We start from the raw sequence: 25,890 nt of genomic DNA on the forward strand, positions 1-25,890 counted from the left end.
ACCTTGTCTGGCCAGCCAAGACTTCTTGTGTCAGATAATGTGTCTATTTTTGTGTGACTTGTGGGTTTTTAGCCTTAAATAGTTATGAAAAAATTAAAATGTTTTAGATTTATTTATTATTTTATGTGTATGAGTGCTTTGCCTGCATGTGTGTATGTGTACTACACATATGCCTGGTACTCATGGAGGACAAAAGAGAACATTGTCTCTTCTGGGGCTGAGCTGCCATAAAGATTCTGGGACTCAAACTTGGGTCCTCTGTAAGAGGAAGTATTCCTAACCACTGAGCCTACTCTTTAGCCCCAAGTTTTGTGTGTGTGCGTGTGTGTTGGTGGTGCTGGAGGGAGGGTGTATATATGTATTTATGGGGTGTTGTTTTATTCTGAGACAGCATCTTACAGTGTAGTCCTAGCTGCCTGAAACTTGCTTTGTAGACCAGGCTGGCCTTGAATATACAGAAATCTGCCTGCCTATGCCATCTGAGTATTTGGGTTAAAGGTGTATACTCCCACACCCAGTTATGAAAACATTTTAAAGAAAATCCATAGGTGGTGGAGAGTGTCAGGTTCTGAGAAATTCAGGCAGGTTCAGAGGCCCAGGATTTTGAAGGCATCTGTGTTAGAGCCTGGGGATGCTGGGATGTCAAAGGCCTCTACCTTCTTGTGGCTCCAGGAGGTGCCTGTGCTGGTCACACTGCTGTGATACTCAGTGCGATATTCTTCTTGACACGGGGTTAGCTTTTGGGGGCATCTAGGGTGACTAAACCAGGACCCTGAGGCAGCAACTGTGAGCATGCCCTAAAACCTTCCCGAGTGCTTAGCCCATGAAATGAGATTTTTTTTCTGCCAAGTGACAGGATCCTTCAGTGTTCCCTTTGAAATGTGGCCTGGCTAGTTCAACAGAGACATTTTTACATTACAACTGTGAAACCCTGGCATAAAGCACCCCTCTGTCCCCCCATTATTTTCTCACAAACACAGTCCATTGTCACAGTGCTGAAGTTAATTTGATCAACATTGGGACATTTAACTTTTATGTCCAGTGAAAAGAGTTGTTTCATGCTCATTTTGGGCATTCAAAGGAAATGATTGCCAGAAAAATAATGTTCCTTGGGACAATCCGGAGCAATTAGTTTCCCAGGGAGAGGCTATGTGACGCCGGCTGCCACACAGCCCCTCTTTGTCGCTTTATGGATGGTCATCCGTCAGCTGTCAGGCTGCTCAAAGACCCCTCCAATCTAAATGTTTCTCTTTAGGCCGTTCCCAGAACTCGCCTTGCTGCTCAGTGAGCAGAAGAAAAGCACTGCGTCTCTAGGCAAAGGCGAGCTCCCTGCTAAGGATCTGGGTCATTCCGGAATGCTCTGCTGGCTGGCACAGAGCTGTTTCTTGCACCTCATTTGCTGCCCACTTCCCTGGAGAAGGAGTGCAGGTGTTTCTGTGGACTGTTCCTACAGCCTAAGTTTTGGAGGCCTCAGGGTACCCACTGTCTGGAGCTCACCCTGCACAGCACAGAATTCCCGCAGCAAGTTGAAGGGCCTGGAGCCCAGACTTGCTGTGTGTGTCACCAGCCTGAAACCCCAAGGCCTGAGCAATATGTTCTTCATTTTACTAAGTAGGATCCAGGTGTCCGAAAGCATGTAGAAGGCTGTGACGAGAAAATCACACACCTCCTCTCAGGGACTGGCATGTGCATTTTGCCTTTGTTCTCTTTTCTGAAGAAATGAAACAAAGTAAGGTACCGTTGGTACCCTGTGTCTGTGTCCTGAGCCTCTGTGACTGCACGGTGCCACCTGAGTTCAGTGTCTGGATTTCTTTGCATGCTCCGTGCTATTGTCTCACAAGTTGTGCATTTCTTTATTTTTCATGCCTCAGGTTTAGATTGTCACGTTGTGTTGTGTGTGTGTGTGTGTGTGTGTGTGTGTGTACCATGTATATAAATATTAGCAGCAATGCTCAGAGAATGCCGGAAATGGTTTCCTCCCACTCAGCCTCCATCTACAGCATGTTTCTGTTCTGGTGGCTTCTCATCAGCTTCCCCTTGGTGGAGCCTCACCATGCTTTTGTTGAGACCCCTTTGGAGGGTCTCAGTATTTTACTGAATGGTGCCTTCCCAAGTTCTGACCAGTCTTGAGGAGGCAGCATGATTTTTATTTACCTGGAGCTGGTGAAGCTAAGCGTTGCTTTGAGTGCTCATGGACACCTGAGGCTTACGGGCTGCTCCGTTTCTGGAAACCTCTGCTGTGGTTTTTCCTGCTAGATGCCTAATATACAGCATTCACAAGAGGCTAAGGTTTTTGCATGTGGCCCGTGGGGCTTTTGTAGCCAGTGGAGCTGTCTAAATGTGAGGAGGGGAGTAGTCCGTTCACTATCTAGACCCTGTGCTTAGGAAACAGATGAGATGGTGACTGGCGGAAAGGACCAGCCCTGTAGCCAGAAGGTGTGAATTAGAGGCTTGGAGCCCTCATTCTAGGGGTGCACAGTGGGCACAGAGTTCCCCAGCAGAGTGTGACATGTATCACCAAGGAGCCTGGCTTTTGCAAGGTTGGGACAGACCCATGTGGTTATGGCCCAGAATGCCCCTAGCATATAGTGGATGCCCAACACACTGCCGCTGAGAGATAGAACCTGTCCTGTCCAGAGGAAAAATCCAACCTCTCAAAATTCCACCAATAATTTTACTCTTTACTGGAGTACTGGGATAGTAGGTGGAGTCCAAGTTACAAGGAGCCTTGGCCAATAGCTTACAGTATGGACATAGGTATGTCCCATGTCTTCCCTGCCTGTCCTGTTGTCCTTTTGTCTAGTGCACTAGGGCTGGATACTGTTCCAGGTAGTGCTGGATGCTTCAGCAAAAGGCTTCAGACAGGGACTTGACTGAGATTCATTTCCTGTAATTCTGGAGGCTGAAGTTCAAGCTAAGGGCAGCAAGCCAGGCTCATTCCCTAGAAGGCTCATTCCCTAGAAGGAACGTACCAAGCGTGGACCATAAGCCTGCTAAGGTACAGGCTGCCATTCAGGTGGGGGGTAGCAGTTCCCATAGGTCAGGATGGGGAAGGTAGCTCACTTGCCAAGAACCAATTGGTCCAGGCTGTCAGTGTTCTTCTGCAGGAAGCAGATATGGTGCTGGGGGTAGGGGCCTCAGAGTGCCCTGGGCTTGATGGCAGCTGCTGGAGGAATGAAATGGGCTGTCAAGGTGGGAAGACGTCTGTGTGGCGAGGGCACTATGCTTGGGGTCATTGGACTAGTCAGGAATGAGGAATGTGGTTTGCTAGGACTAGGCCTGAGGTCCTGCAAGCCACCTCAAGCTGTGTTGGGTGTTCTGTGGTCCTACTACTGCTGGGTTTTTGCCCCTTTGCCTCTGAAGTGTTACTCTCATATCTCAGTCAGATCCTCTGAACTGAGGGTTCCCAGGGTTTCAGACCTCATGGAGATAAATCTTGTCTCCAGCAGCACGTTCCCGGGGGTTAGTTGAGGACAGAGGGCCTGGGAGGTTTCAGACTGGTTGTGCATTTATTTTGTTGGCTGAATTTGCTTTTCTGACTGGATGACTTATGAGGAAAAGAAACTTAGGAAATTAAATCACCCTCAAGTATTTTGGATAATTTAGTCACTTTATATTATCAGTATTTTAGCTACATAAGATGGTTTCTTCCATAGCTGAGAACAAAACCAACCTTCGTTGATCTCTAAGTTTATATAGACTCTGCAGTTAAAAGTAGGGTGCCAAAAGATTTAGTGTCCCGACCACTGGTTGAAGAGTGAAAAGGGGAGAAAGCCGAGCACTTCAGGGGCGGCATGGACAAGTCACGGCTCAGTCCGCCTTCCAGACCTTTGCAGCTCCTTGGTATACAAAAGGAAGCAAGCTGCCTGCAGGCTATCATCTCTCATGCCCTGTGGGATGTTGCCTTGGTGCCCTCTACAGCCTCAGTGGCCATAGGGACCGTCAGCAGGTCCAGGGTACCTCAGGGCTTCTGTGACATAGAAGTGACTACAGTTGAAAGGGTGACTTTTCACTGTGACTTTCCTCCTGAAGTCCAGAGCCCATTGCATTGTCGTAGGTAATGTCCTTAGATCAGGAACAAGGCCCTGGCCAGATAGAAAAACGTCACCCTTCCCCCAGTGGGGCTGTCACATCCTGGAATCACCTGTCAAACAAGAGACACCATTTCCAGGTCTAAAAAATTGATTTTTATGGCTCTTCTTGTAATTCTCTTTCTGAATAAGGCACATGATATTGATGTGGGCCTCCTTTTTAATCATAATAGCCACTGACAAGGTAATTAATTTTAAAACAACTCTTTTTTTTTCTGGTCCAAATGGCACTATGTAGAAATTAAAAGTGAGTGCCGTGAGGACCGCCGGCCTGGCACTCAGGCGATTGCCTCGGCCCTGACAGCCCCTTTATCTTGCAGCTTCTGTGCGACCTTCAGAGATGGGCGTTGTTATTAATTGGCTTGGGCTATTATATCAAAAAGAGCAGGGCAGGAAAGCATGATAAAGTTTAGGTTTTTAATGATAGTCTTACAGGAATCAAGACATGCTAGTGAAATTGCCTTCCTGGGTCATCGCAGGCCCAGCATGGGGTGCAGCCAGGACCCATCAGCACCTCTCGTGTGAGGAATGGCCCAAAAGCAGCATTCCCTCACTAAGCACACAGCATCTAAAGTTAGTGCACTCAGCTAAAATCTGAACTAGGCTTTTTAAATAATTTACTTTAACATGGATTCTGCCATTTGATTAGCCAAGTCGCTGTGCACTGTTGCTGTTGGCAGTTTCTTAGACTATACCTTTACGTTGCTCTCCAGGCCTTTGTCTGCATATCATCAAAACTTAGTGCAGTTCATTATGTTTGATGCTCACACTAGCTGATGAGACAGAAAAGGACCCTGCTTCCACTGTCCCACACACGAGCCTGCAGGTCCATGTGCCCACATAGACACACAATAGTGTCCTGTGAATTCACTTCCTCCTGTGATGCCCTCAAACTGAGATCAACTTTGACTTGTTCCACATTCTCTGGTCTGTGAGTGCCATTAGCCTCCCAAGATGCCTCAGCATAACCTCCGGGCAGCTTTAAACACCGGCTGAGTTGTTTTTGACCACAGGAAAAGCCAAAGTGTCTTTTCCCAGCTCAGAACTTGAGGCGTTTGCGCAGATTGTACTAGAAGAGAGGGAACCCTTGAAGTGAAGGTGTAGTCAGATGTATTTGGCTCAAGAAATCAGTACTGATGAACACAAGTTAACTCTCTTCTCTGCTTTGCTGATGAGTCCTTCAAAGCATCCCTATCTGTAGAGATGAATTCTAGATGTGAAGTTGGATATACGTATCTGCAACCTGTGCACGTAACATACTAGTGATGTGTCTGTGATATGTACTTAGCATATGCCTTTGTGAAACATAGCTTCTGAAGTATGTATGTCATTCATGTGTGTGTAGGCATTCATGACAATGAAAAGTTCAGATCATCTGTAATGTTCATTCCCATTAAGAGAAGTGTAAGTAGCCAGGCAGTGATAGTGCACACGTTTAATACCGGCACTCAAGAGGCAGAGGCAGGTGGATCTCTGAGTTTAAGACTATCCTGCTCTACAGAGTAAGTTCTAGGACAGCCAGGACTACAACACAGAGAAACCCTGTCTCAAAAAACAAAAACAAACACCTTCCTAAGCCTGGATGGAGTGGGGAGGGCCTTGGACTTCCCACAGGGCAGGATACCCTCTTAGGACTGGAAGGAAAGGGGGAGGGTGAGTGGGGGAGCTGGAGGGAAATGGGAGTGGGGGGAGGAAGTGGAAATTTTGAATGGTATTATTTATAAAGCAATTAAAAAAACAAAAGCAAAAAGGAGAAAAGAGGGGTAGAAAAGTGTAAGTAAAGGAAGAATCGTGTGTCTGCAATTCTTGCAGTCTGGGGCTGAGACAGGTGTTCTAGGACAAGCTGGTCTTTGTAACAAGACTCTCCAAACCAGAAAACAAACAACAACAGGAAAAACACTAGTAAACTTGGTTAACCCGGGAGTCTTTATTGTTATGGATACTGGATTTCCTAAGGTACACGAGTTCCATGATGAGCATAGGGAGGACATGGAGTCAGTTCTCTCATTCCACATTTATGTCGGTCCTAAGTATTAAACTCGGGTCTCCAAGCTTGCACAGCAAACACTCTCAACTGCTGGGACATCTCACCAGCTCTGTTCTTTTGCTTTCTCACGGTAGATATTTTTGCTTACAAGATAAAATAGTAAATGTTCAGACATAAAAAGTGTTTCTGTCCAGAATGTGATATCATTCCTTCTTTCAGCCATCCCTGCAGCTACTCAAGCTGGAGGTTTGCTTTGCTTTGGTTTTCTTCTAAAACACGGAGTCAGGAAGAAGAGGGACAGACAAGAAGGAAGAGAAGAGACAGGAGGAAGTGGGTATGAATGGCACAACGCCATAGACACGGCACTCTCTTGGAAGAGAGGCCCAGGCCCATCTTCAAAGAGCCCATCACTATGTCCAGACCATGGGAGTCTCACAGCTGTACTAGCCCCAAGCTGCCTGCCTCAAGTGCCTGCTCCCCATCCAACCCCCAGGAGGAGGGCAGGCCGGTCACAGTCAGGGAAGGTGGTCTAGAGCTCCAGAACCAAGAGTGAGGCGATGGGAACAGTGGAACTGTGTGGAGACAGAGCCGGTTACAAGCCAGGCCACAGCCTTTGGAGAGTAGGTGAGGAGGAGGCAAGCAGGGAAAGGGGGAGGGCATCAGGCCTCTGGGTTCTGGCGTACTGTCAGAATGGCTCTCCGCTTCCTCCTGACTCCTGGCAGAGCTTGGGACCCATGACTCAGCACTCTTGTGTCCCTGCAGAGGCACTGGTGTCCTCACCCTAAGTCAGCGTCGCGATTTGAATCAGTGGTTTTGTTGTTGGTGGTTTGTGTTTATTAAAAATATTTTTATTTCAAGCCGGGCGGTGGTGGCGCACGCCTTTAATCCCAGCACTCGGGAGGCAGAGGCAGGCGGATCTCTGAGTTCGAGGCCAACCTGGTCTACAAGAGCTAGTTCCAGGACAGGCTCTAAAAAAGCTTCAGAGAAACCCTGTCTCGAAAAACCAAAAAATAAATAAATAAATAAATAAATAAAAATAAAAATATTTTTATTTCATACATCTATCCTCCACAGTCCCTTCCTCCAACGCCACCACATCCCCTCCCACCTTCACCTTCATGTCCTTTACAAAATATAACTCACTAAGTCCAGTTAGGGCTGCCTCCCTGCGTGTGGGCATGGGGTCATCCCCTGGAACATGGGCACCCTATCAGGGGCCACACTTGTAAGAAAATTGACTCTCCCTTCCCCACTAGCTATTAGTTACCAGCAGCTCTTTAGTGAGTGTAATGAGGGCCATCTCCATCTTCACTCAGCTGTTAGATGGCTTAATCTTGTGCTGGTAACCCCCGCTGATGTGGGTTCGCGAGTATGGCAGATGTGTCGTGTCCAGGAGACAGTGTTGTACAGCACTGTTCCCCATCCTCCAGATCTTATTCTTCCCAACTTCCCTTCTACACTGTTCCCAAGTTTTGATGGGCAGGGGTGGTGTTGGTGTTGATAAAGACGGTCCATTCGGGGCTGAGCACTCAACAGTTACTTATCTTCGGGTCTTTGACTAGCCCTGAGTCTCTGTGTTAATCACTGCCCACTGCAGACAGAAGCTTCTCTGACAAAGGTTGAGCGCAGAACAGTCTGTGGGTATAAACATACCTAATTGGAACGCGGGTTGATAACATGCGCATTGAGCAAACAACAGTAGAAGGTTCCCCCAAGAGCTTAAGACCTCCACAGCTGAGGGCTTGTGACCAGGTTTACAGTGGCAGGCATGAATTTCCCCTGTAGAGCAACCTCAAATGCCATCAGAAAATGTTTGGCTTGGCTTGGGGCTCGTTAGAAGGGGAAAATTGGTTATTCCCATAACAATCATGCCACTTGTATACCACTGGGCATATCTTGCTGGTCTAATAGTAGCTTTTTTTGTTGTTGTTGTTTTATTGTAACAATGCAGGGTCCAGCACTAGATAAACCCAGCAACCTGAATATCACCTTTGAGGCACTGTGAAACAGGTTGGATTTTCCTGGTCATTTGCAGATTGATTTCTCTATGTTCTACAACAGTGCTTCTCATCCTTCCTAATTCTGCAACCCTTTAATACAGTTCCTCATGTAGTGGTGACCCCAACAATATAGTTATTTTTGTTGTTACTTCATAGCTGTAATTTTGCTACTGTTATAAGCCATAATGTAAATGTCTGTGTTGTCTGATGGTCACTTCTTCAGTGACCCCCGTGAAAGGGCCACTGTCCCACAACCAAAGTGCAACAATAGGACAATAGGGTTTTACCATGTAGTCATGTAGTTATGGTGAGCAATCAAGGGCATAGATAATAGTCTATATTGTTTGGGAGAACTCTGGAGTCACCCTGATCAGTAAGTTGTAGAGTGCTATCCTATGCTTGACACTGAGATTTTCATTTAATAGTCTATGTTTTCTGGGAGCAGTGGTGTCCACCCGTTAGAGTGCCACTATTTAAACTTCTTTTTAAATTATTATAGTATTTTTAAATTAGCCTACAAAGTAGCGAGTTTCACCCACACCCTGCTCCTCCATCACTGCTGCTATCCTCCATTAAACCATTAATTCCTAGTATTCCTTCCCTTGTCTGTCAGGTATGTTGGCTGTCCCTTCTCCCCTTTAGGACTTTTCCCCTTGTTCTTCTCATGGGCCTTTTCTGGCTTTCTAATTTCTATAGATATTCTTATGTTAAACTCACAAATCTTAAAATTCATGTGAAACAACATGTGGCATTTATCTTTCTGGGCCCATGTTATCTCATGTTTTCCAGATCTTGTGGGTTTTGTTTGGTTTTGGTGTGTACTCATTGTACGGTACTCCTTGTACAAAGTTCTAGGTTTATATAAGTATAAGAACAATGTGGCGCCGGGCAGTGGTGGCTCACACCTTTAATCCCAGCACTCAGGAGGCAGAGGCAGGCGGATCTCTTTGAGTTCGAGGTCAGCCTAGTCTACAAGAGCTAGTTCCAGGACAGGCTCCAAAGCTACAGAGAAACCGTCTCAAAAAACAAAAAACAAAACAAAACAAAAAAAGAACAATGTGGCATACCGTAGGGACAGTTTCTTTGCTACATTCTGGTGCAGAGATTGTAGCTGTACTGCTGGAGTTGAGGCTCCAAAGAATGTTCCCCTGAGGTTTCATAAAGGTGAAGTACAGACTGGTCCTTTCCCATTGGGGCTTCAATATGGAGGACCTGGACCTCGATCCCTCCAGGGAAATAACCATAAAGCCTGTGGGCCTGGATCTTGATGGGCATTATCTTGTAAAACCCACACTGGTTGTCTGGGATAGTTTTCCTTTTCTTTTAGAGAGATCACCAAGGAAACAGTTTCTTCCAGATACAAGACCAATTCACATCTGAACTCACAGAGACTGTGGCAGCACGCACAGAGCATGCTCAGGTTCACAGATGGGATTCCAGTGCTGAGGAGGGGAAGTGGGCACGAAGTCCCAGCCCTAACACAGAACCTATCCCCATTTGGTACCTATTTGCAAAGGAAAAGCTCTTTCGCTCCAGTGGAGTCTCACTGGGTATATTAACTATGTGGGCAGGGCTCATGCCCAGCAGTAGATGACCAACAGAAAACAATGATATTTTTGTAGACTTTGTCTCTTACTGCTTTGTTTGGGCATTTTTTGCTCATGTACTATGGTTTCCAATTTTGTGTTTTTACGGGTTTTGTATGTGTATTTTCTTTGTTTTAAATTGTCTGTTTTTTAAAAAGACAGGAAAGGGCTTGGAGTTGGGTGGGTGGGGAGTGGGGAGGATCTAGAAGGAGTTGGGGGAGGGGAACTATGATCAGAGTATACTGTGTGTAGGGGGCGTAGTTTTTCAGTTAAAAAGAAAAGCCAGTTCCTAGAGGTGATTCGGGTACATTCCCTCTGAGAGACAAACAGGGTCCTGTCGGGATGGGTCCAGTTCCCCTTACTACTCCAAGCAGTGCTGGCACCTACTGGGTTAGCAGGAAGAAGAGCAGAAGGGACAAAGCTGAGCACAGCCTGTGGGCCAGCCAGACTCAACCTCCCTGCTGTGAAAGAGCAGCACTCCTCAGCCACCTCCCTCACAGAAACACTTGGAAATGGGAGATAAACTGCTGGCCAGCTACACTGCTGAAGATATGCATTCTCTGTAAATTAACATTTAAATTAAATACAATTACAATTAGAGGGAACACAGGAGTGTGTGTGTGTGTGTGTGTGTGTGTGTGTGTGTGTGTAATTTGGCCAAAGGATACAGCAAATTTCACATAAGAGGAATATGAAAAGAGCTATAGGAATTTTAAAAAGAATGTCAAGCAGGGCCATGGTGGTGTAGGCCTTTAATCCCAGCTTTTGGGAGGCAGAGGCAGGTAGGTGGATCTTTGTAAGTTCAAGGCCACCCTGATCTACAGAGTGAGTTCTAGGACAGCTAGGCTGTTACACAGAGAAACCCCGTGTTGAAAAACCAAAAAAAAAAAAAAAAAAAAAAAAAAAAGAGAGAAAAAAGTCAAAACATCTTTATTGAAAGTCATATGAATTAAAGTATATAGGAATAGATGTTTATTTTAAAATCTGTGGAAAATAGTAGATAGTCTCCAAAAAGCCCCATGCTGACCCATGTACTGTGTGAGGTGAGATAGCTTGCATAGGAAGTGGGTAGAATAGTTACTGACAGACCAGTCAGCCTTGTAGGAGACTTAGAGCAGAGACTATTACACACAGCGCTGGGAAAGACAGCATGGTAAAAGCAGAGATGTTCAAGTTATGCGTGGAAAGAAAGGAGCCACAAGACGGCACCACAGCCATAGCCAAGCACAGTACTCCACAGACATAAAAGCAAAAGATCAGATTCCAGTTCTCAGCCTGGGCCAGTGAGCAGAGTTCTCCAGCCCCTCAGAAGGCCTGACCCATGGAACTTTTCACCTTCCTCTCCAGGGCAACTGACTTCCTCCCAGTGACTTCATTCTGTCAGCTCAGGGTTTGCACACCCTTTATACTTTCCCTTTGTAACCGGTGTAACACCAAGCCATATACATTTCATATAGGAGATGGACTTTCTGATGAACAAGGGCTTCATTGGCTGCTGCCTTCCAGGTTTCCTTTGCAACAGGAGTCCAGCTTCAGCTCTAGCCACGCCCCCCCCCCAGGCTACACCTGTTGGCACTCAGTAGCACATCTATAACGGGGTAGCAATAACCAGGCCACAGCATGACCCATTGGGCTTCCTGGTGGCCCTAAGGACATTCGAGTCAATGTGATTGAGAAAGTCTGTCTGATCGCTGCCTAGTAATCAAATTTCTCCTCCACTCCTTCCTCCTCTTCCTCCCCTTCTTTTTTCTCCCCATTCCTCCTCCTCTTCTGTTTCATGTGTGTTGTATGTATCGCATATGTGTGTGATACATGGATGTGAGTGTGAGCACACATGTTGAAGGCAGAGCAAGGCGTTGAGTGTCTTCCTCTGTCCTTGTATACCTGTTGCCCGGAGACAAAGTCTCTCATGGAACTGGAAGTTGGTCATTTAGGTGTGGCTGGCTGGCCAGGGAGCAAGCTCTCAGGGTCTTTCTGCCTGTCTTTACCTCTCCATTTCAACTAAATGCACACATAGCCACATGTGGCTTTTTAAGTGGATGCTGGGGATTCAAACTCAGGTCTTCATGCTTGTAGAGCAAGCAAGTGAACCATCTCCACAGTCCATTAAGTTTAGTTTGTATTAAGCATGAGCCTGTTTCTTTTCTGCCTTGAACCTTGTCACAGCAGGTAGCACGGATAAGACTGAAGTGGCCACTGAGTTCTGGAATAACTACTGGATGTCATCTGCCTCTGAACAGAAGGCACACTTTTGTCCTCCTGCATCTGGTTAGTGTATCTGTGCTGTAAATGGTCCTCGCTTCACTTTCAAATCAGAAACAAAGATCACTTACCCTGCCTCAGGAGCAGGGAAATGGTTGATATTTTGCTGCCCAGTGGGGCCATTGAGAGACTCGGCTTCTCTGTAAGGGAAGCTGCTGTGTGTCCTTCTGCCAAATGTTTGTGTTTGTATCTCTTAATGGGAAAATTCTTCATAAAGTGGTTGTGATTGGTAGAGAATTTGTATAGAAATCTTTCAGCCCATGTATTATTACAGGAGTCCTCCACAGTAACATTGCAGAGTAAAAGTGAGCTCACGCTGTAGAAGGAGGGCAGCTGTGGGCGCTGAGGCAGGGTCCTGCTGTGGGCACAGGGTCCCACATGCAGACATAAGCATTCCTGTTCCCTGGGACAAGCTCTCCACTTCTTGTTTCTTCTGAATGCTGTTCTCACTAAGTGTCTGTCTGATCCTGTCTGCACTGCAGATTTCCACATCTTCCTGGCCAGCCAATAAGGACAGTTGAATGCTGTTGGTTGCAGTGTGCTTGATGGTAGCCTTTGCACTAGATTTTGGACTGCAAGAAGCAATCACCATAGTGTCTTTATAGCAGGAAACATTTGGGGAGCATGGAGGAGTAGCTGGTCCAGGCCCAGTGGGGCTGGTCAGCATTGCAGCATCAGGTCAACACTGTCTCCTTTTCTCTTCCCAGAATCATCGACCAGCGATTTGAGAAAGTTTCCTACTTTGTCTTTGGTGACTTCAACTTCCGCCTGGATTCCAAATCTGTTGTAGAGGTAAGTAGGCATGGGTTTCCTCCTCTGCCTGGGCATTGAATTCCCTTGCGGCAGAACTAATAATGGTAGAGAAATGCTGTTTCGGCAACTTCCATTGTCACCCTTTTTATAGATTGTGATTTTTTATTTTTTGTTTTTTAAGTTAAAATTTTTGCCCGGCGGGGAGGGAGGGGTCTGTATAGTTATTTAGCCAGTCAGCCAGTACTGGCTTTAAGAATAGGCATCCCGGCGGGTCAGTGGTGGTACATGCCCTTAGTCCCAGCACTCGGGAGGCCGAGGCAGGCAGATTATCTGTGAGTTCAAGGCCAGCCTGATCTACAACTTTAGCTCCATTCCAGGACAGCCAGGGCTAAACAGAGAAACCCTCTCTCAGAAAAAAACAAAACAGAACAAAACAAAGGCCTCCCTGTGTCCTGCTGGCTCAGTGTCCCTCTAGACAACAGCCTGGGGTAAACCACTGTGTGTTGCTGCTCTGGCACCTGCAGAGCTGGGTACCCTTGATCTCTGGCTGTTTCGCGCTGGGATTTCCACTGCTTAATCCTCATCAAACACCAAGAAACTGGTTGTTCTACTTGATTTAATTCACTGAAGTTCTCTTGGTTCAGGGAACTCTAGAGCTGACTACTATGGGGACTCTGGGCTGGGGGCCAGGGTCCTGGAGTCCCTTGAGTGACTGCAGCTGGCACACTTTGACACCAAGACAAGTGATGCAACCTCTGAGATTGGGAGGAAGCTATGTGGCTAGGGTGTGCTGCCAAGGAAAGCAGGTCTGTGGTGTTGGCTTCAGATTTCTCTATAGTGAGAGCCATACCTGCCACCAGGTAAGTGCTCAGGCATCCAGAGTCCTGGCATAGATAACTGGGTGCCTGGCTTCTTTCAGCTCTTTCGTGGTTCTTATGTGATTAGGACGTACCACCTTCTCTGGTGGCGGAAAACTGGAGGTGCCAAAAAGTTAGAGACTTCCCCTCTCGCCTTCCATACCCACCCTGCCTGGGCTCTTTAAAGCATGTTCAGCACTCGGTAATTCATATGCAGGGGTCCAGTGAAGACAGCATGAAGTCACGCAGCACCTTGGATTACTATCTTCTCATTAGTTCCAAATCTTGTCACACATTAATCTTCCATCCTCAGTAGAAAATTATTTTTTAAAGACAGAGTTGAGCAGGTGTCTCCATTTGGTTGATAGAAATGAGTGATATGCCGTTAACATCATGTGTGTTTAATTAAGCTGGTGGTACCTCATCAGGGCAGGCCCGTGGGGTACAATTTGAACTTTGTAGTGCACGGGGTCTCTCTAGATGCCCAGTGGGTGCAGGGGTCTTCCTGGCTGGGTGTTCAGTGGGTAGTGGGAAGGAGATCCCGGGTGTTCAGTGACTCCTGGTAGCAATACATCATTTTTTCTTTTATTTTTCTCTCATACATTACATCCCGACTGCAGTTTCTCCTCCCCCAACTCTTCCCACCCCCTCTTCCCACTTCTGCATCTCCCCTCTCCCCTGACCCACTCCTCCTCCATTTCTCATCAAAGAAAGAGCAGGCCTCCCAGGGATATCAACCAAACATAGCATAACAAGTTACAATGAAACCAGGCACAAACCCTTATATCAAGGCTGGACGAGGCAACTCAGTAGGAAGAAAAGGTCCTAAGAGAAGGCAGAAGAGTCAGAGATACCCCCAACTCCCACTGTTAGGAGTCCCACAAAAACACCTACCTGCACAACCATAAAGCATATGCAGAGGACCTAGCTTAGACCCGTACAGGAACCGTGATTGTCAGTTTCCTTGAAGTAGCAGTGCACCTTAACTGAGGCATGAAGGAAGAAGGAATACCTAAGAGCATGGGCAGTTTCTAAAACAATCAGATTAAAGACTGCCCAGACCTCCACTTTCTTGTTCCCAAGCTTCTGTCCTGAGTTGCCAGCTTGCTGGAGACCAGCAATTCTGCTGCACACGGTGGTTTCCCTGCCTCCCCAGAGGCTTCCACTTGGAGCAGAGTAGCCACTGTGAAGGGAAAGGACTCTTATCAGGCCAGTGCTGGTCAGCCTAAAGCTGCCCGTGGTTGGTGAAAGTCAGAGAGCTTCTTCACAGTAGACTTTTCCTTCTGGGTGGAACACAGGCCATAAGAGAAAGCAGCCCATCTGAACAGATTCAGAGTGGCTAATGGGCACTCTCTGATTCTGTCCTTCAGGATGTGTTTCTGTGGGAGGACACTTTGGCTATGTGGGTGAGTGGACACGTGGTTGTTCCATACAATAGGGCTGTATGCAAAGTCAGCAAGGAGCTCACCACGGCCATTAGCTTTGCTGCCTGCCCTTTGCCTCCTTATAGTGCTTGGGCAGAGTTGGGCAGCTTTAGTTATCATAGAAATGAAGCATTCTGCATTTGTGTGTTCCCTAAGGAAGCTAGTAAGTGCCCAGGGGGTCTTCAGCTTGCCCTGTACCACATAGCTTCCTATTAGCTTCTAGCCAGAGCTGTGTTGGCTACTTTGCTAAGCTGGAAGCAGGGATACTGGGGAGGCCAAGTGATGGTGAGACTGGAACACCCTGTCTTCCAGCTACCTCTCCTTTGCTGTAGGTCAGACCATGGTGGGGGACTGGAGAATGGAACTGTGGGGAATTAGAGAAAGCACCAGGAGATCTCACCTAGCTGCACAGTCCCCTTTTCTCAAGGTGTGAATGGTTTTGTGTCTCATGGCTGCTGTCTACCTCTGTGAGTCGTTAGGAAACCCGTCAAAATGAGTGTCACCTCCTGGTCTGTTAGAGCACTGTTGGCCTTTATGGTAATCTGCTAAGTGTTAGATGTATCTGGAGCTCTGACCTCATTGCACTGGCCCTGTGGATGGTGAGTTTATGTCACCTGATGGTTGATGGATGCATCTGCAAAGCCATCCAGGTCTCCTGCAGTCCTCACTGTTTGGAGAGAGGTTTTCCAAGAGGAGGGGTGGCTTTTGGGAGAGGACTCTAAGTTTCTTAAGTAAAGTTCCTGTGTCCCTGGAACTCTCACTGCTTCCAGCCTGCTGCTAGCCCCTTTTACCTACACTGTCCACGTTCATGCCTGAGCAGGTGGTGTTGACCGACTTTGCCTGCACCACCCCTTCTAGAATGCATGGCCTGGAATACCAGGCAGCTAAGCAGTTAGAGTTCAAGGGTCATTTTTCCCAAGTTTTATAGAGCCAAGTGGTTGGGCTCCCCAGTGGCAGGTCTGGATGAAGTTTTAGCACTAATTCAAGAACATTTGTATTTGAGAAAATGTCCCCATGGTCTTGCTATCATGCTGCTGTACAGATTCCCACAGAAGGGACAGACAGTGTCTCCAGTAATGGGGAGAGGACCCAAAAGTGTAGAGGAGGAACCCTTTCAGCCATAAGTGAGGCACTCGCAGTGTCAGGTCTTTTAAACACCACTGTCTTCGTGCCACCCACCTCCAGGTATTGCATGACACAGTAACAGGGCTATATGCACTGTGCCCACTGTGGGCTCTGGGCCTTGCCTGAGGAGGGACCACTGCAGCCATTTGTCATCTCTGTGGGTGCTTTCCCCATGCACAGCTTGGCTTGTATGTCCCCACATGAGGGCTCCTGGCACTGCTGTGCTGTGGTCATATCAGTTCTGCTGGGCTCTTCTCAAAGCCATTGGGATGGGACAGCATGACCTACATGGCTGTAACACCCCCAAGGAAGCCTCCTCCTCAGGGAGGCCCTCACAGCAGGGCAATTGGCACCCGGCTCTTGCTGACCTGGTATGCTGCCTGATGGCTGTGGCACTTCCCTCTATCACTAATTCTCGTGTACATCCCTTCCCACTTTAGAAGCCTGGAACTCCTGTCTCTGCTGCTGTCATTCTGGCACGTACAGAGGAGTGGGAGGAAAATCAATAGTTTTTAAACTGGATTATTTGCTCAATAAATAAATGAATATATCTTAGATCTGTACATTAATTCTTGGAGGGCTTTTCAGGCTCTTTAAGGCCTGTGGATAGCTGCTGTTCATTCAAACAGTAAAGCTTAGCTTTACCTTCTATATATACTTTATCACGTAAGTAAAGCAAACGGTAAAAAAAAGTGGAAAACAATTTATTAGTGTAGGTTTTAAAAGCCCATTTAGTGAAGCAAAGGTTGTAGCTCTGAGATTAAAGACCCCATATCCTTATGATTTTACTATTACCAATCCACTATGCCACTATGAAAATTCCATGGCACATAGTCCCACGACCCACCTTGAGAAGCCTGTCCCACTGCATCTCCCAGACTCACACTGCTCTGTCTGCTGTCACACTCTACCAAGAAAGAAGGCAAAGCTCCCCCCCCACACGCACACACCTAGGACTGCCTGAATACCCATACAAACCATGCAGCCCAGCCAACCCATGCTGACTGGAGCATTGCCTATGATGGCTTCTGGGGGCCTCTGACTGGGACACCAGTTCATAGAGATGGCTGCTTGGAGTGCCAAGCCTTTCCTATCTTCACTTCTCCTCTCTGTGCTTGTCCTTCCAGGAAGGACCTCGGATACCTCAGTGTGCACACCTGCAGACCAGCTGAGGCCCAAGTACTCTTAGGGATTTCTGTACCCTCATTTCTGACAGATCACCTCCAAGTGACTTTTATATTTCTGAAAGGCAGAGTAAAGAATAAGAAGAGTAAGAAATCAGAAGAGTCACAGACAGATGTAGTTGTGAATAGAAAGGTATGCTGCTCCAGATGCAGGATGCCCTCCCTGCAGGAAGGTGTCTTCTGGAAAAGCAGTCCTGGGGCCGAGGGAAGGCTGGTGCCTGAGGTACCCGACACATACAAGTAGTTTATCTACAGGTGGCTCGCCTCCTAAAATGAAAGTACAGTTGATTTTTAGTGCCTGGCCCAGCCTAGACTTTTGCTTTGTTTTCTTAGGCCACTGGATCCCCACTCAGAACAGAGCCCCTCTCAGTTGTCCTGCCATCCTAGACAGGCAAGGAGATTCCCGTCTTTCAGGGAATAGGGCTCATTTGATAGCCCTGCCCCTTGGGGTCTCATGCCATCACACTGGCTGGCAAGATTCATCAGAGGTTAATTAAATCCGTCTCCAAAACAATGAAAGGCCAATGAGCTAAGCCCAATCTCAGTAAATTAAATGTATAAAATGCAGCCATTGTTCATCCTGCAGGGAGGGCGGGCTTAGGCTCTGGGGTGCATCCAGGAAGGGACCAGCTTCTAGGCTCTGGGAGCTCTTGGAGCACAGTAGAGACCTGCTTGTCACTTGCAGCGAGGGAGGAGTGTGGGGATGGGATGGGTGGCCTGTGAAAGAGGCTCTGTGTACAGAGCTGCGAGGCACTGCCCCCAGGAAGAGCAGCTTCTTATGTTTCAGATGCAAATGTATGCAAACATGCTTGCAGAGCAGAACTGAAAAGATGATACTCTGATCAAATTTGGCACCGCTTAAGCCATAATTAAAACATACACAAATTAAACACGATTATCCTGCCGTGTAACAGGACCACGCGCCATTACTCTAATTAATAATGCAGCCTCCAGCAGTCTTGCTGCTGGGATTGCTTGGAGGGTATGTTTTATGCCTTGCACAGTGGCAACTGACAGCTGGGGTGTTCAGCTGGCCACGGTGACGCAGGGTGACAGCGGTGACAGCCGCGCCTGTCTCTGCATGGTCTGGGCTCACCACACCTGCTGTCTATCACCTCCCTATCAGTGGTGGTGATAGATGCATTTTGGAAGCTGGTCGTCTTTCACAGTCCTGCTGCCAGTTGCTGACAGCTATGTGCTTAGGTGCCAACTGTACCTGTTGTAGAGCAGGGCCCGGTGAAGGCACCAGTCTCAGCACAAGCCTTCCAGAGGGCCCCACTCCTGGGACACAGTACAGAGTGGCACTGAGGTGATCTCAGTGGTGGCTGTGCCAGCTGTGAAGAACACTTCAGAGGATCCCCAGTGTCACACCCACAATGTGATGAAGACCATTGCAACAGTAAGCCAGTACAGGCTGCCTGATGTCCAGACACTACTGATATTCAGGGGCTCCTGAAAGTCAGCCAGTGAGGTAATATTGCACCTCATTACTTTTGGTGACTCCACAGGACCCCCTCTGAGAGCCCTTTGCCCTAGCCAGGAGGCTATTTTTGTGTGGGGTCCAGCTGAAGTACTGGCTACCTGTGATCATTGGGTTCTTGTTTGGCAAATCCTCTGCTGAGCCCCTGTGTGCACTGCCTACGAGTACTGTGGGCATGTTCCAGACCATAGTAAGAGGAGCTTGGACCTAGGTGTTAACCAGAATATCCCCAGGGTATGCACAGGGGTAGCCGTGTCCACCCTGCTGTGTGTGTACAACTGTGTGAATTGAACAGGGGTAGCTGGGGTAGCTGTGTCCACCCTGCTGTGTGTGTACAACTGTGTGAATTGAACAGGGGTAGCTGTGCCCACCCTGCTGTGTGTGTACAACTGTGTGAATTGAACAGGGGTAGCTGGGGTAGCCGTGTCCACTTGCTGTGTATACAGCTGTGTGACTTGAACAGGGGTAGCTGTGCCCACCCTGCTGTGTTTGTACAGCTGTGTGAATTGGCCAAAACTAAGTCCTGTTTCTCAGCGTTTCAGTGATTGGCCATGACCTTACCTGGTGAGCCTTAGCAGCCCTTTGTGATACAGAGCTTTCCCTGTCTAATGGAGAGTAGGCATTAAGACCTGGCCTTCATGTGAAGTGGGCACTGCTGTGTCAGCGTCCAGTAGAGTTCCCATGAGCTCTTCAGGGCCTGCTTCCCCTGGTTAGCAGCCCTCAGAATTCTATCTAGTCAAGAGTGCAGGCAGATCTGCACCGTGGCTCTCACCAGTTCCTGTAACATTCTGCACACTCAAGTTCGTCCCCTGCAGTGAGTCATAGTAGCAGCCCTTCTTTCTCTTGAGCTAGGCCTCCCACAGGGCCAAGTGGACATTTCATTCCACCTTTACCTGCAGGAGATTGGGCACTTAGGTGGCAGGAGCCTGGGACCTGGGGCCTCAAATAGGGTATACATAAAGTACCACCCAACTTGAGAGCCCTAAAAAGTTATGGTGGTAACAGAATTCCTAACTAAAATCATTGGATATATTTTTAATGACTCAGAAGGAGACCTAGTTGGACCATTTCTGAATAGGGGTGATAGTATCATCCATATCACAGTTTGGGTTTTATATTTAGAGTATTTACTTCTGCGAAGATCAGTTTGCATGGCTTAATTAGCCACTGTTTCTACTGTGTTTCTATTCCAAGACCCTATTAGAGGAGCTAGATCTCTGGTCTGAGACCGCTCAAGGATTTGGCTGCATATTTATGGTCTGTCCTGGCTCTTAAGAGCCTGTGGGCACTCTGCTCTGCTTTCTGTCCATCCTTCCCAGCTTCATGGTCCTAGGGACATCCTGAAGGGGTCCTGCTGCAGGTATACCTCCAACCAAGGCAGAGAACATGACCCACAGGGCCAGCACAGTCTTGTGAGACCCTTCTGGGCCATGGGCATGGGCGCCTGCTACATGTGAGCCTCAGCTTGTGCCCATACTCCTATAAAAGTAGGTCCCATACTATCTTGGTGAGGCGAACAAGTCACTCAGGCTCATTAGCGCCATGTTCACCTTTGTTCATCTGCTGCAAGCAGGAGATGGCAGGATCTTTATGATACTCTGTTTCATATGCACGGTTGACAGTGTCCAGCATGGAGAAGGACAGAAGATGGGCCTCTGTGACCGCTGATAGACAGTTCCCCAAACAGCATCCATCGCTGATGCACTTGTGTATTGTGAACTTTGCACTGCAGGCCTTTGTGCTCTGCCCTGTGACCTACAGGGATATCAGGCCAGCCGGTGTTTCCTCTACCATCATTGGTAGCATCTTCTGATTTCCAAAATGGTGAGGCTCTTCAACTGGACTGAATTTGTTTGGAAAGTCAGAGGAGCTGAACTGGGGTGATGGATGGGGCCTGCCTGAAGGAAGCTCCAGTGGCCAGACCTGCTTTGCTCTCAGGCCTCCTGTGTCACATGGAACCCCATTCCAGAAAGCTCAGGAAATCATGTCAAATCCTCTGCTGAGGGTAGGCGGGTCAGACACCACAGTCCTGCTCCTGCAGCCAGTCTACTTCCTGTTTTAGGTGAGGCTGTCCTGCTGTGCCTCCCCACCCAGTGAAGCACACTTGAGCTAATTGAGGAGCTCTGGGACACCCAGCGTTTGGATCAATGAGAATGTTTTATGTGCTGTGCCTTGTGGGGCCCCTGAGAGACCACAGATGTGATGTTTTGGGCCTGAGTGCCACAACCACAGGTAGTGGTTGAAATGCTGGCATCTATGTATATAGTCTCTACAGCCTGGCCACAGACAACTTCCCTGTGGGACAAGTCACCCACTGACTCCAACCTCGGTTTCAAGGGAAATGAGGGTGTGCAGAAGCTATGTGTGTCTATATGCATGCACAACGGATGAAAGGTTGGCAGGGTGAATCAGTACTGTTTGTATGTGCTATTTAGTCACGAGTTTTTATCAGACACAATTCCTGGTGTGATATTATCCTTGCCAGCTCCAAGATGGTGTTTTACTTCTGTAAGGATGGCAGTGGCTTCTCCACATGGTCTCTGGATCTAGGACGCTGGTCTCTGCTACAAAGGGCATAGACCAGCAGTCAAGATGAGCATCTCTTATATGTGTGCTGACTTCTGATTCGGTTGCAGTTCATGTCAGGGAATTTGTTTGGATTCTATTTTCATATATACAAGTCTTAAAATCACCTGCTTCCGTTTTGGAGCTGTCACTTGAGTGACTTGCCAATCGGCCTTATTGTCTCCTTCACGATATGATTTGAAATAATGTCCGTTGATACCAGTTATCAAGGAATGGCTAGACATTGCTTATTTGTGTTTTAAAATTCAAGTGGCTATGGCAGGACAGTGGCAGACTGTGAGGCCTATCACGTTTTAACTTTTAAATCTCTGGTGTCTGTTTCTCAGTGACCTGCATCCAGACCTAGAACTTCATCCACTATTTTAAGGCTGAGGCAAGTATGTTCTGGATCCAAGATGCCCGATTTGAGGGGGTTACAGTGTCTAAGTACTCTGCGTCAGTACTCTGCGTCAGCAGCAGCAACGAGGGAGAGCTTTTCATTAGCATTTCCAAGGAAATATTCCTAGAAAAAACATTCTATTAAATTAGCAACATATTATGTAGTAGATCCAAATTTATATTAATGTTCAGTATTCTAAGAGAACTATTTTTTTTAAACTTTATTTAACTTTATTTCATGTACATTGGTATAACGATGTCAGATTCTCTGGAACTGGAGTTACAGACAGCTGTGAGCTGCCATGAGGGTGCTGGGAATTGAACCTGGGTCCTCTGGAAGAGCAGTCAGTGCTTTTAACCACTGAGCCATCTCGCCAGCCCTAAGAGAACTATTTTTAACCTATATAATAGTAATTCTCTGGGTCAATTCTTCATTTTGGAAACATCATAATGTGAGCTTAGTGGTAAGAACTGTCCTTTGATATGTTTCAAAGGACATCTATGTAAAACTGTCAGTGTGTCTAGGAGCACTTGCTGTGAGTCCTTCCCTCCTTCAGCAGAATGTCAGATTGGCTGGGAACTGTCTATAGCCAGTCCCTTTCTGTCCTACCCGTCCATCATCTCTGCCCTGTGATGCTTGTGGAGCTTTACCTTTGTACATTTTCTTGACCGAATTTAGCTAAAAGCCTTGGGTGGGAAGAAGAAAGACTGAACCAGATGAATATCTTCTGCACTGTCCATGATCAGCATTCCAGTGAGAAGCCTGTCCTAGGCTCACATGCTCTTATCAAGGTGCCAACTATACATATAAGCTGGACCTCCTTAGCGCAAGCAGTTTCTTGCCACACACCAGCTGATATCTGTCTGGCTGCCTAGACCAGTACAGGTTCATCACATGGGCTTTAGTTATCTAAGCCAGAGGGGGGTTTACTTGTTCAGGAGACCTCAAAGACCATCACACCCAGAAGTGTCCCATAGTGAAAGCAGAACCTTCATTGTTAGTGACCTGTGCCCTGCTGACTGTGTCTCCTGACCCAGTGGCCCCTTGCACAGAGGCTGTGGTCAGAGAGATTCACAGTTACCTGCAGATCAGGCAGAGACTAGGAAGGCATGCGAGCCCTGCACATGTCCTCCTGTGTGTGTCTCCCAGCCGTGAGTGGCACTGTTCATGAGTGGCATTAATAGATTCGTGTACAGATAAGATGGGATATGGCCACCATATTTGTAACTGAATATGGATGCTGAAGGGGTCTTGTGAGTGATGGCATGTTTGGACAGAGTCAGGAGAGCCTCACTTGGCAAGAGTGCTTCTGTGTCCCTGCGTCTTCTAGCCCCACTCTGTGCCAGCACCATGCAAAGGGAGCAGTTTTCCCAGCAGTTCAAACCTCCTTCAGAGTTCCCGCTCCATTCACAGCACAGCCATTCTGGCTTCACTCCCAGCCTCGCCCCTCCTGGTCTGAGATGCTGCCCCTCTCTTGCTAAACGTGCTCCAGTTGTTGCCTCAAACCAGAGTTTCTACATAAAGGTGCCCTGTCTTGAGTCACCGCTGTTGTTGGAAGTCTTAGAGATTGTAGCTCAAATGTAGTACTATGAAGAAAAATTCATCTTGGAAAGAGCGAACAGACAGTGGGACACACAGCTCAGATGGATGTGAGGGCCCAGTACAGCCATCACTAAAATGTGTGATGTTGTTCTGGCCCTAATGGAATCCGATTACCTGCTACTGGGATAGACCTCCCTTCTCCCTGCTGTAGACACTGTTTTAAGGCTCATTTCTTTTTAAAACATCGGCTTTCCGACATTCCTAGGAACATCTGTGTGTGGCTGAAATTTGGCCGGCCACAGCCACCCCTCACCCCTTTGTCCCCAGGCCTTTGTTCCTGATTTCACGCTATCAGAGGGTCTGCATGTTTTTCTTGCATGAAGTTGTCAGAGGAATAAAGGCTCAGGAACAGGGTCATGTTTAGAGGATGGGCATGAAAAATTGGTAAGATGTATCTTTAAGCCCACCCACCAGCTGTTGCCAGTAGCAAGTAAAAGCAGGCTCGTGTGAGGAACAAGCACCCCACACTCTACCTGGAGTGAGTCCACGCTGAGCTCCACTCCTTCCTCCCAGCAACCCCACTTCTTCCTTCCACCATCATGCCACAGACACATGCCAAACCTGTGAGTGCCAGGCAGTTCATGTGCCTGAGCCAAGCAACATTTTCAAGAGCAAGACATTCTCTACTAACTGCTTTCTGTGTGCAGACAGACTTCTACTGGTTACCCCACCATCTGATACCTTTACCCATGGAGAAGCCTCTGGAACTTGGTATGACCATCCTGGGATGAGGTTGCCAGACGCTAGCCTGAGCCTGCCAATAGATGGATGTCCCCACCACTGTGGGAACCAGAACTGCCTGGTTTTTAGTGGCACAGACTCTGTCTGGGTAGGGGGAAAAGCAGATGTGCCAAATAAGGTTTTACTACAGGAAGCTGTAGGTCTTGGTTGCGTGGTGTCCAGCTGGTGAGATGGGGTTCCACAGAGGTGGTGTTGCTGCCATCCTGCCTGTGCTCCATCCAGGCTGTCTCAACACAAAGTGCTAGTGAGGCGAGGTCCTAAAGCATGGACAGGCTGGGAATGCTCCGTCAGGAGAGTTCCCACGGAAGGCTTGTAGCTTGAAAGACCAGGGGATGTCACGGCTTCTAGGAGTAGGCTTGCTTTGTCATTTACAGTTGTAAGGTGGTTTTACCCCCGAGAACTGTTGCTTGTTCTTTGTGTGACCCTCAAGTATAAGTGCTTCTGTGGCCTGGTTAGGTCTGAGTGCTGTCTCTCCACCGTTGGCTTGGCAGAGCAAGCAACATCTCCAGTGAGGGAGCCCTGGAATCTTTGGTTCTGCTAACTCATGCATTGAAGTCCCTGGTCTCCTGGATTCTGCAAATGGAGTTGCAGACATGGTTCTCTTCAGGTTCCACTTGGAGTAGAGGGGATGCCTAATCGTCTTGGGGGTGATTTAACTCCTATCCTGCCCTAGAATGGCTGCCCGTGATGTCTGTTAGGGGGTGTCACTGCTTTGTGATTAACTCTTGACCCACCCCTCACCCCACAAACCTTCTTGAAGGAAAGAAAAAAAAAATAGTGAGGCCAGGAGGCTCCGGGTTTTAACAGCCTGGGGACATCTGGCCTCTGGTTTTCATCTGCTGACTAAAGTCAGGATTAAACCTTGCCCCCACTGCTTTGTGCAGCTACTGGTGAGTGACAGGCTACCTTAGACAATGGAGGCGTCAACCCCTCCCAGAGCACAGTCCTTGGCTGGACAATGGAGTGTCTGGTGGCTTTGCAAGGTCCAGAGCTGTCCACCAATCTGCCCATGTCTCCCCTGGGACAAATTCTGAGATTCTGTGCTCTAGCCAGAGGCCAGACAAGCAGGCCCAGTGAAGAGTCCATGTTCCCCTCCAGATATTCAGGGGTACTTGGAGAGCTGCAGATGCTGATGCTGGCCAGCTTGTGGTTTGTTGGCTTAAGCCCTGGCTGAGGACTGGGGCCTCCATCCCCTCAAAGAGTCCCTCACTACCCTGGCAGAATCACTCCTGGGATGCTTCCTCCCTCCGCAGAGATGCCAGGGGAACCCTGGATGTCGCGAAGGGAAGGCACCCATCCTGGGGCATTCATCCATCTAGCTACCAGTAGATATCCTGATCTAAATAAGAGACAAGCATAATGTAGCTGTCGTGGAGTATGGTGGCTCATGTCTTTAATCCCAGCACTAGGGAGGCAGAGGCAGGTGGAACTCTGTGAGTTTGGGCCAGCCAGGGCTGTGTAGAGAGACCTTTCTCAAAGCAGGCGAACAAATAAACAAAAACTTTGATGGTCAGCATGCACTGGGCCTGCACAGGTTTATACAGGTCCCAGCGTTGAGAGGGAGAATTAGACTCAAGTTCCCATCCTTAACCAAAAAGCTATCTCCAAAAGACAACCACTTGCAAAGGAAAAATTAATTCTCTCCAATGGAGTCTCACCAAGTATATAAACCACATTTAAAGGCAGGCCCCATGCCCAGCAGTAGATAGCCAACACAAAATGAACTCAATGGTATTTTTGTAGATTTTTTTTTGTCTCTTATTGGTTTATTTGATTATTTATCTTACTGGTCTTTTGTTTGGATATTATGTTTTTCAGTTTTATGTTTTCATG

The 25,890-nt window shown here is 47.7% G+C and overlaps 1 protein-coding gene across 1 annotated transcript in view; it reads left to right on the forward strand.

Moving 5' to 3' along the window:
• Inpp5a (inositol polyphosphate-5-phosphatase A) overlaps positions 1–25,890 on the forward strand; it is a 192,059-nt gene that overhangs the window by 138,648 nt on the left and 27,521 nt on the right. The window contains exon 9 of the mRNA XM_038334393.1: positions 12,634–12,718. Coding sequence (XP_038190321.1) covers positions 12,634–12,718 — 85 coding nt within the window. The remainder of the gene's footprint in view (positions 1–12,633; positions 12,719–25,890) is intronic.

The sequence above is a fragment of the Arvicola amphibius genome, chromosome 1, assembly GCF_903992535.2.
Source record: "Arvicola amphibius chromosome 1, mArvAmp1.2, whole genome shotgun sequence".
NCBI classification, from domain to species: domain Eukaryota; kingdom Metazoa; phylum Chordata; class Mammalia; order Rodentia; family Cricetidae; genus Arvicola; species Arvicola amphibius.